At 44.2% G+C, this 15,320-nt stretch overlaps 1 protein-coding gene across 1 annotated transcript in view; it reads right to left on the bottom strand.

Annotated features, from left to right (window-relative positions):
- Positions 1–660: 660 nt before the first annotated feature.
- Positions 661–15,320, bottom strand: part of PCNX2 (pecanex 2) — a 144,577-nt gene continuing 129,917 nt past the window's right edge. The window contains exons 29-34 of the mRNA XM_065730527.1: positions 10,612–10,756; positions 8,713–8,943; positions 8,088–8,362; positions 6,850–7,028; positions 2,924–3,372; positions 661–1,278 (exon numbers count right to left, since the gene is read on the bottom strand). Of these exons, the coding sequence (XP_065586599.1) occupies positions 1,105–1,278; positions 2,924–3,372; positions 6,850–7,028; positions 8,088–8,362; positions 8,713–8,943; positions 10,612–10,756 (1,453 nt within the window). The 3' untranslated portion in view covers positions 661–1,104. The remainder of the gene's footprint in view (positions 1,279–2,923; positions 3,373–6,849; positions 7,029–8,087; positions 8,363–8,712; positions 8,944–10,611; positions 10,757–15,320) is intronic.

Raw genomic sequence — 15,320 nt, 5'->3', positions numbered from 1 at the left:
CTCTCTTTGCTTCATCTGTCTTTATGCAACTGTTAAACTGGCAGCAGCTCATTTTCTCTGGGGGAGGGAAATGGGAATGCTGTGTAATTACTGGCTACATGTGTTTATGGACACTGAGCTGTGTCCAGCAATTAAAGGCATTGAGCTGTTCCCTGCCCAGTACAAACACAGACAGTAATTACAGCCTGCTTTGCACTTTGCTGTCCTCAGGGAGGACTCTCCTGGGCCCTTCTGCACCTCCTTGGCTGGGGGCTGGTTGCCTGGAACTTGAGAAACACTGTTGTAAACCGAACAGGAGCATGAGATTATACCTAAGAGCAGCTGTTAATGCAGAGCTGCTTTCTTTGCAAATAAGGTGCACCGTATGCTTTGTGAAGGCTTTCCATGCACTGGCTACTTTCTTTCTTGTGCTTGACTTTTGTTAATGTGTTTAGCAAGGTTCGTTCACACAATGTTTCGGTATAGCTGCATGCAGTATATCAGTCTGTGTGATGCTATGTTGCTATTCATAATTACTGCCTGCATAACATGTTGGAGGAAAACAAAGAGATTTGCTGTTGGGGAAAAAGAAATCAAATCAAATTTACCTCTACAGCACACGTTGTACTGTCCTTTTGCATGTTCACTGCTTCTGTTCAAAGCTGTCTTTTGTTAATACATTGTATATTAAATGCCAATCAGTTTGCATGCAATCAGCTGTGTAGCTAGGGCAGGAAAGATGTCTTGTGTGCTTTTCACTGAGCTGTGTTAGTATTTCCCATTCTGTTTGCTCATTCACCACCTGTTACGCTTTATTTTGTCACCATTAGTGTGCCAACACCTCTGCGGGGGGAGGAGCGTCACACAGGTTGTGTTTGTTGTAGGATGTACAAGAACCTGAGATGAAGCGGCACCGTCATTTTTAGGACATCTTCCATCCCTCCCCATACTGAGGCCTTCAGCTGAACAACACGTGCCCTGTCACATTCTTGCTCGAAAGTTAGAAAAATAAGCGCTTGGAGGTTGCGTGTTAGATTTGAGAGAACATAAACCCACCTGCAGCTCCCTGACTTAACTCTGTCTTGAATTCTGAGGAACGCCTGGCCCTTGCACTACCGCTAATCCTCACTGCTCCTCGGACAGGCTCTGCTGAGAGGCTGTGTCTTCCAGGGCCATGTCTTCTTGGCTGGCCCTTCGGCACTCCAGGGTCTGACTCACGAGTATGGCGTGGGACAGCCCCTGCTCTCGCCGAGGTTTAGATTCCGTAGCGTCGGTCGCATCGCAGGTCTCGGTGAGCTGCTGCAGAGAGAAAGGAGTCAGTGAGATCAGGAAACATCTAAGTAATGCTTCAGCTGCTTATTGAAGCGACGGGTGAAAAAGTTAAGAATATGTCGTTCTCTGAGATTGCAGGGGATTCTTAGCATGCATAATTCACAAGGGACTTCTGAAGAGTGAGCAGTACTTGTAATGCATACATTTGGAAAGAAAGCAGAGGAGCCAGAGGTTTAGTACCGCAGATGTACAAGCACTGAAAGCTGTAAAGTACTTTGGATTGAAAAGGACTTGTGGAGGTCATCCGGCCCAAACCCCTGCTTCAAGCACGGCCCGCTTCTAAGAAGTGAAATCAGGTTAGTCTCGAGCTTGCATAAACACACCACATTTTAAATCCAACTCACAAAGAAACTTTTGCTGCAGAACTGGAATGTGATTATCAGCCTGCAAATGTTATGCACGCTGTCACCCCACTGTAAGAACTCCATCCATATGAAAGCTTTCCAGAACCGTGCTGTATTAAGGTGTAAGTAAGATACTTCTTCCTTGGTGATTTCAATCAAATAGACACCTGGACTCTGAGCAGGTACTTTATAGCCAGAGCTCACCTCATCTAAACATAACACTCGAGGTGTATCATTCTGGCTGTCAGTGGTGGGCAGAGACTGATGAGCCTTGCAGGGTAAGATTTCCTCCTGACAGCTGTAAGGATGAGCTGCATTGTTCTCTCTGCTGAGTACAGAGACCTACCGAGGCTCTGTATCCATACATTACATGGCTTAAAGGTAGATGAGGTGAATCCCACCACTGGTACTCACCACTGTGTGCTGGCTGAATGCTCACAAATCACTTTGGCAATTGCAGAGAGCTGGGTTGTGCCTTGTCACCTGATATGTTCAGCTGTATGCATTTCTAATGCTTATTAGAGTGCTAAAGCAGGATTGGACTCAGGTGAGTAATATTCAGACTACTTCTCTTTAAGTTGTGATGTTGAATGGCAAAACCTCGTGCACTGTACCATATGTGGCACTGGGTTGAGAGCAGAATACACACAGACTAGAGAGCTTTTTTCATTTGTGATTTGGAGAAATCCTTGAAAACTGGGAAGTTATATACAACTTAGAGTATTAGCAGAAAGTAGTTTGGACTTCCCATATCCTCAGTTTTCCTCTGTTGCCGATTTCATTTCTATTCTGATAGGCTAAGTGTGAAAGTCAGTCTTAATTACATCGTCACTCAGCCTGTAGTTACACCCTCCCTTTATCTCTGACCCACCTTCTCACATTACTGCGCTGTAGTGTAGAGGAAAATGTTAGAAAATACAGGAAAGCCGCCCATGGCAACCAAAGTGAAGCAAATATGTCTCAGCCCTATCACCTGGGCTGCATAAAACAGAACTGAGTCCTTGGTTCTCAGTGAAAAGAAGTCTGAATTCTAAGGTATGTTCTTAACAGCCACCTTACCCTTACTAATGAGTTTGTCACTGTACACACACACAGTCGAGTCTCAATTTCATCACGATGCAACATTTAAATACCGAAATGCAGAAAAGACTATTCTCTGGCTGTGGAAGAAAGAAGAAACCAAACAGTGGTGAGGATGTTACAGGGACCTGACAGGCAAACAGCACGGCAGCTCGTGGGCAGCACTGCTGTTTGGCTTTCAGCCTTACCCGAGTTGCCTGACTTGCAGCTCTAGCAGATGGACCCATGGCAATGTTCATGCTGCTGGATGACTGCGTGTCACTGGTGTTACCTCCATCTGCAGCTGAGAGCCCGGAAATCACCAAAGCACTTGAAAAACTTCTCTTGCCGAACAGCAGACTGAGGGTGGAGCTGGTGGATGAGGCCAGACTGGACCTGAGCATCGCAGCAGCTCGGTCCTGCACAGTCAGCTGGCCAGCAGCAGGAACAGCGGGGGACTGAGAAAACACGGATGTTGCTGAGTTGTGGAATGACAGCTGGCTGTCTGAGAGCCTCTGGGCGATTTCGTGGGCAGATGTAGATGTCTGGATGAAAGGCTGGCGGCTTTCTGCAATTGGTCCAGAGTGACTTGAAACAGGGGGCCTTTGGTTTAAAGCAGCGTGTGCCTGGACAGACTGGCTCCTGTGTTTCCTCCTGCCTTTAAAATAAAGAGTAATATACTTAAGTGCTGCCTGTGGTGGCATCCTGATGCCATTAACCCCGTGCTATGAACAATGTCCTGCGTGTACGTAGTACTGTCGGCACATTACTTTGGGTTTTATCAGCAGAAGAAGCCTAGAATTGCAGGCACGAGAAGTTGCCATCTCAGGGATCTTCCTGTTTTCTCCACTGTAGTGGTTCTGAATTTCACCAGAACAGCTGCAGTGGTTCTGCACTGAGTTAAGAGAGAGGAACTTGGGCCAATTCTGCCATGCATATCCTAACCTGCACCATGAGTGTTTGAGCACAGCATTGCTATGACTCCACTCTCCCTTGATAGCCACGCTGAAGGAGAGGATGCTGACTATCCACCCTAAATGGCTTGGTATAACTTTCAGCTGCAAAGATTAAACACAGAACTGTGAATTTAAACAATGCTACATTGTAAAAATTATTCCTGCATAGAAGGGATGAGAATTTGAGGATTCAGCCAAGTGGAAGACCACAGAATTCAATCCACGAGGCAGTTTTTAAAACTATCAGTTTAGCTGAGTCCCAAGGTTGATATTTGCAGTATACCATGGATTGAAAAGATAGGAGCACCCCAAGATAGTCTGTTGGAAGTCTAAACAAGGCCCACATGCAGCTCTTGTCCCGTCCTATGCAGCACCTCAGCGCAGCTGCTGTTGTATACAGAGCATATAAACTATATAAACTTCTCCACACACTTTTTACATTTACACTGACAACTATTCTAATGCAAACAAAACATTTCTGTATTTCTTATGCTTGCACACACAAATAGGCACAGAATGGAAAGTAAATGAGCTTATTGGCCCAGCAGGTACTCGACTGCAGGTGGCACACAGCATGCTGGCACCACAGGTCCCCCAAAGAGCTTGTTGCTTCTGCAGACACACACACACCCAGTCAACGTGGTGGCCTGCCTGGCTCTTCCCTTCCAGGAGACTGCAGACATTACCATGAGCTGGCGTTTGGATTTTCGAGCTATAGCTGTGGGGTAAAGGGCTAAAGGCAGAAAACCTGCTGAGACCCACCAAGGCAGAAACAAGTCTGGCAGGCGTTTCCGGGTTGGCGGTAATACCAGAATTATGGAAGGGAGGGAAGCACTGGAACCCCTCCAGACACCAAAGCGTTGCAGCACAAAGCAGCATACACCTCACCCTGTCCCAGTGAACTGTGATTGCTGAATTCAAGGATTCCGGTGATGCAGAATCCCACACTGAAGCTATTTACACTCTGTGGCCACTTTACACCCACAGGTCTGACTTCCAAGGCTGGGATCGTTAGCACAGTTTTTCTGATGCTGCAGCAAAGAGAACTGAGGCACCTTGGCACAGAGTCAGATGGCAGAGCTTGGCCATAACCTCACTGCAGCCATTCAGCTGGTCTAAAAACTCGGTGGTTTGGCAAGCACTGGACACTTTTCCATCCCATTTACAACATAGCATTATTTCTACAGTTAGAGCAATAAAAACATAATTTCTGAAGATGATGTGTGGAGCAGTATCTCTGGCAATGAAAGCCCCATGATCCCTGTGAGCAGTGGACAGATGCACGTGGCTCTTGCTGCAGCTCTGCCCATGTCTTTGCACTCTGGCTGCAACCAATAGGTGGGCACTGGCTGCGAGCTACATGCTCTTAAGGATCGGGGGTTTTCTTAAGCAAGTGCTATGGCTTCTACAGCTGATGGTCATTTCACTAAGTTACCTTTTTAAACAAAAAGCATGGACTGGAACAGAGGGGCTGTGGTGTGTGTGTTTGTGCTGGCTGACCGCTGACAAAAAGTCTCCAGTGCTCATCCCAAACTCAGTGCTTGGAGCACTGGACAGTGGACCACCCATATCTACACAAAAATAACTCTGTCCCTGAAAGCATTTGGGAAACAAAGGCTGTTCCACAAACAGCATCATGAAGTAAGGATGCGTTGGAGCAGAGTCCCACATGTTCCCAACACTCCCCATTTTTGTCACACTTCTATATAGGGCTTCAAATTCATTTTGCAGATTCAGTGGCACTGAATGCAAAATGAAATATGAAGTACAAAAGCATTAAATGTACTCAATTCATATATTACGAGACTAGAAGGGATTGCTGCCACGCTATGTAACATGGGCGGAAGACCTTATTGGAATTAACTACTGTATGACATTGTTAATTACCATTATTTTTCAGAAATGCATCCAACATTCAGTCACAGACTGTTCCTAATGGTGCTAGCCAGAAAAATTCTCTTTCTTTTGTTCTTTTTCTCTCACCATCTCTTGGGACTGAATTCTGGTTTACATTTGCTGTTTTCCATTTCCTTGCATTTGTTGTGCATTTCTTCATTTTACCCGAAAGCCAGGTAGCTTTTCTTAATTAAGTGTGACCACTCTTGACTGTGGTCTTGGAGACACTCAATGCATCCTTTTAAACAATTCACAATTAATTTTCATTATTGCACGGCATGCTCGGGATCGTTATTTTACAATTAAGTTTGCCATTCTGATTACTGCAGCATCAAGTTAGAAGTATGCACACGGGGATTGCTCTAAAGCTAGACTTAATTAAAAGCAGTAGTTATTTTACCCTCATGAATCGACTCATATTCACAGCAAGATTTTCTCTGGTCCTGACCATTATTTTTAACGATGGGTCAAAATGATTTAACAAGAAACAAACAGGTGCTAGACCCCTCTAGTTCTTTGCCTCAACTGACACAGTAATATCACAACTTATAATGTAAAGTCAATTAATTTGACCTTTCAGTAAATCCCCATCCCTTAGGGAGGGTCTCCCAGTGACCCAACTGGTAAACTTAATGGGTATTCCTGATGCAAAGGCCAGCAGTTCCACCGTGTGAACACATCTGAAGCACTTCTGAATCCATAATTTAATATGAAAAGGGTTCAGCTGTTAACTGACAGAATGATTGACAACATTTAATTTTCTCCTGATAACTGCTCTATTGGCATACTAAGTTATTTGCTGTTTGTTTATTCTCCACATGCACTGATGAACAGCCAGACTAATTCTGACAATAAATTGCCATGCTCCTTCTAAGATAATTAAGATTTTTGCATGCTTTTCAGTTCTGCTGTTCCCAATAAACAGTAAGCACAGACTCACTGTGCAAAGTGAATGGGCATCACACATGGACTCCCCCTCCATCTGAATTTCTCATCCTGACTTTGTGAGCAGTATCTCCCGGTCCAAAAATTAGACACAAAGTAGTCTGACAGTGAAATCTCTGGTGAGCCACATGAAACATATCTGCTTTTATGCTGTTGCAGTCAACACCTGGAACAACGTCAGGAAGACATCTCCTACACATGCTTGGTCATTAGGAAAGCCAAAGAAAGGTTGGTCTAAAATTAGTTTTCCAACGGACGTGAGAGAGCCTTGAAAGCATCTGCTCATGTGGCACCTCGTGAGAAAATAGCAGAAAAAGACAAATAAATTGTGCAAATACCTGCACGCTGATGGGTCTCTTGTGATGAAGGCTGCAACTGAGGGGTTCCATCTCTGGTGTGCTGTGAGCTGCTGCTCTGGCTTGAATTACCTGTGGAGTTGCTGCCAGACCCTCCTCCAGTATCTGCTTCTTCAACGTTGCCTCTGTCATGGTGAGCTGCATGACAGTCCTTACGCATCCTGTTTGCATGAACAAACACATAAGTCAGTCTACATGCATGGAGAACTTGTGACAACAATGTTAGGTATCCTCACAGTGTATAATTATACTTTCTCATACAACGACTATGAGTCTTTCAGCATTTTATGGGATGAAAAAGACAAGGGCATGGTGTACTTAGGTGGGACAAAACCGTGTGCGATACCAACCAAAATGGTTACCTATCTTTGGAGACTGGGTGCAATGTTACATTGGTGTCTACAGATCATTTGGCATGGGGCCACCAAGTCATTAAGAAGAGCTCAATGGGGGCGACCTGCATGTTGGGAAACTATCATATTAAGCCACCAGACAATCTCTGTATTTTAGTATAGGCCTTAAACGGCCACAAACTGCATAGGAAATGCTGCACAAATGTGCATGGGAACTTCTTCACAGTGCAGTGACGGAGCAGTGGCACAGCTGCACAGAGAGGTGGTGGAGTCTCCTTCTCTGGAGACGTTCCAGACCCGCCTGGACGCCTACCTGTGCAACCTGGGCTAGGGAGCTGCTTTGACAGGGGGTTGGACTCCATGATCTCTGGAGGTCCCTTCCAACCCCTACAGTTCTGTGATACTGTGAAGGTGTCATACCTGCAATGCAAACCTAGGGGAAATCAGACAGTTTTGGTGGATTGTAAATACATTTTCAGATGTGCTTTGTATATGAGCAGGGATGTGGAGACGATCAGGTATATTGCCAAAGCTGTGGAGCATAACCCAGCAATGCATTACAGAAAAAACATCTTTGTTTATGGGTCATAAACATTAAAATTTCCCTGAAAAAGGGAAATGTCTGCAGTGCTAAGTGGTTTGATCACAAATCTTGACAAACATGTAGGACATTTTGCTCAAAAGGCAATAATAAGTTAATGAATTTGCTTTCAGCCATACCCGTAGGGCTATTTCACTACATTCTGAGTTGCGTGCAATTAATGTTTTACTCATAGATAGCAATACGCAATTACTCTCTTAACACAAAAATACAGCAGAAGTAAGACTGGAGGATGTCTGTCTGCAAGACCACAATTTAACACCTACCTTAACCATTTGGATCTGAACCACTTCTTAATGTTGTCCAAACTGACTGGTCCCCCCCAGATGTTCCTCAGTTGGCTGTGTGTCCCAAGGTACGAGGTGGTTAAAGGGGAAACATACATTGGATATCCCAGTGGCTGATCACATGAAGAATTAATTAAGTTCCGCAAGACCTGCTTGTTGTTCTGGATGCTTCCTCTCTCCGGGTTACGGTTGCGCAGGAATATTAGTTCCTGCTGCTGCCCAGCCCACAGTCCTCTGACACATTCCTTGTTGACCTACAGGTAGGTAAAAAGCAGTGTGGGCCATGTGAAAATATATAAGACACAGAACTATGTGGTCTATCTAGCACAGTAGTAGCAGTGTGCAAGCACGACATATCTTTGTACCAACAGGTTTTACAAGCCTCATGAACAACTACTCCCTGGATAGGCCTGGGATGTTATTTGTGATGAACCAATATAAGGGTGCAAAATAAAAGCAAAAAGAGCAGAGCTCTCCCTCTGGCTTCTAATTCCTTCTCTGACAGCTATGATCAACCCCCTCTCCTTCTGGCCAGGCGAGACAGAAATGATATTTGTAACTACAGCCTTAAATTACTGCAGTATTAGGAAGGTGGTTCATGTACCTTGATAACCTTGAAGCTCAAGTAGCTTTTGTGGAGCATGATAACTTTATATTCATCCGCTCCTTCATCTACCACGTGCCTCAGTGTCAGCAGCTCTTCCCTGTTGGAGAGGACAGCACTGCGCCAGGCTGGATCCCCTTCATGGCAGATCACAATCTTTTCTTCAAAAGACTGGATTGCTTCATATAATACTGCTGGGTCCTCATACTCATCTGGGCAGGTGAACTGGTCCTAGTAGTACAAGAAGTAGTACTTGAAAGGTCAGGTCTATTTATGAAAATATTAAAACTATTAAAATAAACAAAATCCTAGATTTTTTTGTTTGTTTGTGGACAGCACCAAGTGCAAAGCCTTGCACCTGGGTTGAGGCAATATTCATTGTCAGTGCAAGCTGGGGGATGAAAGGATTGAGCACAGCCCTGCCAGAAGAAGATGTGGGGGTACTGGTGGGTGAGAGGCTGGACATGAGCCATCAATGTGCCCTCACAGCCCAGAAAGCCAACCATATCCTGGGCTGCTTTAAAAGAAGCGTGTCCAGCAGGGCGAGGGAGGTGATCTGCCTCTACTCTTGCACTGGTGAGGCCTACCCGTGGAGTACCGTGTCTAGATGTGGAGTCCTCAGTGCAGGAGAGAAACAGACCTGTTGGAGTGCATCCAGAGGAGGGCCATAAAAATGATCCAAAGGATGGAATACTTCCCCTACAAAAACAGGGTGAGAGAGCTGGGGCAGTTCAGCCTGAAGAAGAGGCTGAAGGTGAGCCTCTCCGAAGCTCCGAGGTGACCTGATAGTGGCCCTTCAGTATCTAAAGGGGAGCTACAGAAAAGAAGGAGACAGACTCTTTAGCAGGGTTTGTTGTGACAGAACAAGGGGAAGTGGTTTCAAGCTTAAGGAGAGGAGATTTAGGTTAAGATTCAGGTTTGCCCTGGGCAACCTGATCTAGCTGTGCATGTCCCTGTTCATTGCAGGGGAGTTGGACTAGATGGTCTTCAGAGGTCCCTTCCAACTCTAAGGATTCTATGCTTCTATGAACTCTATTCCCTGCCCCCGCATGATTGCCATTTGACACAGAACGTGTCTGAGGTAGAACAATAAACTGTAACATAGAAAAGTACTATTTTTGTTCTAGTATAACCTGTTCTGATCTCACACCTTCACTGGACAAAGAGAGAATGAGAGCTTGTCCATTGAAAAGTTATAAAATGGGAAACCATGGGAGGCAGAGCTCCTGGGTAAGGTGGAGGGAGATAAAAATTACCTGGGATGTTCCACAGTGTTTGTTTCTTCATGCATGTAAAACCACAGTAAAATCACTGCCTATGAATCCATCAACAGATATCACAGTATTGTGTTACTTCTTTAGCTGTTATGCTTCCAGTGACTACAGTCACAAAATTATTTTGCCCAGTTCTCTGACATTACTTCACAACAGTTCCACTTCAGTTACATTCAGAACAATTACAAACACCATGCTAGAAAAGTACATGAGACTAAATAATACACCAGAGAAAGAATAAAATCAATTCCAAGCCATACAGGGGTTGACCTGAAGTAACTGGAGCGACCTCAGTGGAGGTGTGCCAGATTTTTGCAAGTGGAAACAGAATGGGGTCAAAAATAGCACACCGTAATCAAACAGCAGTGACACCAATCCTTCAAACCACCACCTCTCTGCAGCAACTTCCAACAATGTGTGAAGTGTTACTCGGGTACTGCCCTTCAGAAAAGGATTGATAAATAAACAAATGCTGAGCTTTTCCATTTTGGTTAGGAAGATTCTCCGAGTAAGACAACGTATACTCCATCTCCCCCTCATCAAACAGTTTCCAAGTTTCCCAGTGTTTCCCTCAGAAAACAAGTGCAAGAGTGAAAGTTAAATACAAACAAACAAAAGACCCTACCTGATGGAGTTTCAGAGACATGCGGATGGCTGGGGCGACCACCTTATGCAGCAGATCCATGTCTGCAAAGACCCACTCGTCCTTCGACGCTATCCGGAAGTCCCCTTTGAACAGCGCGTGGAGGCCGTACAGAAAGGAGTCTAAGCTGCAAGAGGAAGGCAGTGGTCACTTTCAGAAGCCACCTCATCTTCACCAAGCTGGAGCTGAGCTGCACAGGGACTTGCTGCCCTTCCACCACAGGGAGAACCATGACACAGTCCTGGGAGTGCTCGCTATGAATCCTTGTGGTGGATGTAAAGCAAGGGTCATGCCACGTATATCCATCTCTTTGGGTAGGTGTTATTTCTTCTGCCTGCACTGCCAACAACTGGCTGTGAGGGAAACTAAATCCACAACTTCTGTCATGATACTCAAAACCAGACTTGAACATTAAACCAGACGTACTGAAAAGAGCACCAAGCTTCACAAGCATGAGTTAACCCAGAGGTATTTCCTACTGAAACAACCTTCAAGCAGCTGCGGGCCAGGTTTATTTCTTCATACAAGCAACTTGATGACAACAGTTCTGCCTGACCTTGATAATGGATTGCCTGGACCAGAGACTTCAGTGGGATATAAGAGGGGCAAAACCCGCCTCTACAAATCCCCAGTACACAGCCTCATCCATGTACCAAGATCTTACTCACTCTTACAACAGTTGATTTTTAGATTGTAAAGGCTCTGGAGGAGTCAAAGCATTAAGATATTAGAGCTTTTCACTATCATCCATGCTTTCTCCAGAGAACGCATCATCTTTCCACTTAATTGAGCTGTTTTAATTATTCTGGGACATTTTTTTTCTCCCCTGAGGGAGGGCAAAGAGAGATTAGGAAACTGCCTGGCCTATCTTCAAGCTCAAACACATTTTAATTTTGCCCGTGGTGGGTAGCGTGTTGTAGAAATTAAAGCAGAGAGATATATCTGTTGTCACCAGAAAAGCAGCTGGATACTGATTTTCTCTGCGGAAACGCCGTGCGATACAAATCAAGAGATCAGCACGCCTGAGGGCAGGCAGTGAGGCACGGCTGCGGGCACTGCTGGGAACAGCGGGAGCGCAGAGAAGCTCTCGTGAATTCTTAACTCATTTGCATTTATTAGTCACATATTAACACATGCCTAGGTGAGGCCAGCACCTCGACCTGGAGCTTCAAAGCACTGAAGCACAGGTTTCAATGGCAGTTGTTACGCGTCTTCAAAGAACGGCTCCTCATCCCTGCTGACCCTCCATCAACCATCTCCAGAATTTGGAAAGCTCTAGAATTAACCAGTTTAGAAAAAAGATTGTAGGTGCAGCCCTTCTGCCCATAAATCACATCCATGAAGGAGGTGAGAAATCCTTCCAGTGTCCCACAACATCCAGTACTTCTGCCTCCATCCTGGCCTGCAAAACATACCTTTGTAAACGAACGTTCTTTCTAGGATGAAATTGAAAAAGAAAAAAAACAAAACACCCCACCACAGCAATCCTAAACAATCCCAAAATGTGCTTATAACTATGTCTCTGCAGTGCAGCTCTTCCAAAGTAACACGTCTTGTATTTGCTGTGAAAAGCTGGTTGAGCTGAAGGAAGGAACAAGCAGGCAAGAGAACTGCTTTTTACATCATCAAAGGCTTTCAGTGCCAAATACAAACACCAGAGCAGACAAACAAAAGGTTTGCATTCACATCAAAGTGTCCTGTAGGCATCAGCTGATGCTGAACAGGTTGCTGCGAGCAGCAGTGCCTGGGGAAAGGGAGGCTCAGCCCAGGACAGCATGCAAACTGCAGCTGAGCATCAGCGGAGAGAGCAGAGGGAAGCACGTACAGCTCCCACAGAGCTGAGCTCAGGAAGGCTCATCCATTTCTCAGCCCTCTGCATAATAAGTTTCCTAACAAGCATTTTAAAGAACAATTGTGACTGTTACAAGGAGCAAAGCAGTGGTGGGAGGCTGAGAGTCAATTATTTCATGTATCATGCTTTCCACCAGAGAGGTCTGAAGGACACTGCTGTACTCACAATGCCATTACAATTTTTCATTCTGCTGCCAATCGTAATGAGGCTTTGGGGCACATCCTACCTATAACATGACACTATTTCAACCTGTTACTTCTGCTACATGCAGCCCTTAATCCACATAAAATAGAGCTGTTGTGCTTCTAATTGCTGTGCTCTCTTCTGAAGGCTCTAATGAGATCACAAAGAAGCTCTACGCCCAGAGCTTTGATCTCTGCCCCACTCAAGGTTGTTGCCACTCTCTTGGCCTAGTTTGAACGCACTTCAATCAGTCACCTGCAGCAGTTCCAGGCACATTACATATATTTAGAAACCTAGAGAAGGTAAATTCAGATGCCAAGGAAACTGCATTAATCAGGAAGAGACAGAACTGCTCTTTCTGGTAGCACTGCTGACCCTCTGAGCTGAGACCTGAAAGCTGCTGTTGCATAGCCAAGCTGTTTCCGAAGGCAACCTGCACATGAGATCCTGCTGCCCTGAGATGTTCAGTGAGGAGGGAACAATGCAGCAGCAGCAGCACCAGCACCGAGGTGGGCAGCAGAGCCAAAATAAGCACTCCTCCTTCACTTCTTGTGTTGCTCCAACTGTTGGCACTAAAAGCATTCAATGCAAGCCCAAAACCAGCACAGACAGATGAAAGCTAATGAGCTTGTGACTGCATCTGTGTATATTTTGTACTCCAAACTCCATCTTCTCTCTGCAGTTTATAGACCTTTCTTGATGTTAATTGCGGATTTAGCTCAGCACTGAAACACACGTGCTGATAACAACTTATGCATCTTAGCTCACCTCAAAGAAATACCCTCAGTGCTACTCCCTTTAAATTTGATATTTCTGATGTTAGTGGTTGTGAGCTAAGGGTTGGACTTTTCACTATTAGATACTTTTTCCACAGAGGTACACCGAAACGTGCCACACACATTTGAATAAACGAATAGTAATGTCATGTCATTCTTCAAATTGCATTTTGTGCAGGATGTCTCCTAATGAGAGTTTAAGAGAGCACGTGATTTGCATAGCAATATTCTGCCATCTTAATGAATGCATTTATAGTGCAATCTAGTGTTAATGTTGGGTTTCTGCTGACATTTACATGAACAGGTACACTGAATAATTATTTACATACATTACATAAGAGCATTTAAAACCTTGGCTTACACAGTGACATTTTCTGATTAATAGATTAGTCAAAATCAGGTGTAAATGAGTCCAAATTGATAGTTTACATACACAATGTAAACTTGAATCTCAATTCGGTAGTGCAGAGAGCAGCGTGACATTACCTTTGCATTAGTGTTTTTGTGAAGCAGGTAGATGACTTTCATACTTCAAGACACAGCAAAGGCTGGATAGCCCAAGTGAAACTTCTCCCTACCCACACGGTTACCCCGGAGGACAAAACATGAGCCTCAGAGCGCAGATTATTGCCTAGTTTTCTCGCAATGGGCTTATCTGAAACTCTTCACAGAAATAAGCATGTGGAAAAGAAAATTACAACACCTATCTGACCATAACATCTCAAATTCATCATGAAACCTCTAGCAACATTGTAGACAAGATGCTTCACAGTCAGAATTAATAAAGTTTCACAACAATGTTCAGGGTCATTTCTTATTGTTGGCTAAAGTAATCTAAAACATCATGATGTCTTCTCAAAAAAAAGGAACATAAAACTGTCGCCTAAAGAATAATTCCTCCAGCTTCCAAGGACCCTAAGTGCTTCCCTCCCATTTGACTTGAACAGAGACCTGCAACAAGCTAAGAGCTGGGTCAAGAACCATCAACAATGCCGTAAATCATCTTCTGCAAGAGCTGCTGTCTCTCCATCAAATACACTGAGGGGAAGGGAAGATTTGCCTTCATTGCCAAAAGTAGCCTTGGGAACATCTGCTTCACCTCATTGGTGTTGCATGTGTTGGACAAAATCTCCCTTCCCTTGGCAAATCTACAACTATCAGAGCCTTGCTGACTTTTTTGTGTTTAAATAAGCTGTGGTGACCTCTGTGTAGCAGTAAAGATAACAAGTATGATAAGAGCTACCTTCTGAGCTGTATCCAGTTGAATCTGGGGGATTTTTGTTGATAAAGGACTTGATGTCTGAAGGAAAAGTACCCACCTTTCTCCTTAGATGATACTTTCTACTAAATTGCTCTTCTCAATTGAAATAAATTCTTAAAGACAAAATAAACATCAGTCACCAAGCCAAAGTCATATTTTCTAGCCTTGCAATTTATAACTCAAATTGTGCTACTCAGATTCCTATTTTTTTTCCTAATCTTTCTGACAGATGAAAGACACTGAAGATAACTTACCCAGGTGGGTAAGTGACACAATTTTTCACAGTGAAACTTTTCTATGGGAAGCTTTTGTGAAGTAGTGCTGAAAAAGACTAACAGAACTTTCCATTTATTTCCTTTTATGTTATAAAGCACATGTTAAAAATACAACAATACAATAGTGCCCTGGAGCACTTTCTTAATAGAAAGAAAAGCAGGACTTAATTAAAGATAAAGGATTATATATAATGGATTCAGAAAACCAAGGAGAGCTGTGCAATGCATAGAGCTACCATAGTTCTTTCCCTTCTGCAGATGAATCCTCTGCAATAAAAGTATTTTTTTTAAATGCTGGAATGCCCATTCCCCAAAAAAGAGAAACTGACAAGGTTCACTGGTTA

This window comes from Cyrtonyx montezumae, unplaced genomic scaffold (genome assembly GCF_038088225.1).
Source record: "Cyrtonyx montezumae isolate F1298 unplaced genomic scaffold, pur_monq_1.0 scaffold_0, whole genome shotgun sequence".
Classification (NCBI taxonomy): domain Eukaryota; kingdom Metazoa; phylum Chordata; class Aves; order Galliformes; family Odontophoridae; genus Cyrtonyx; species Cyrtonyx montezumae.
This window is presented reverse-complemented; position numbering and strand designations above follow the sequence as displayed.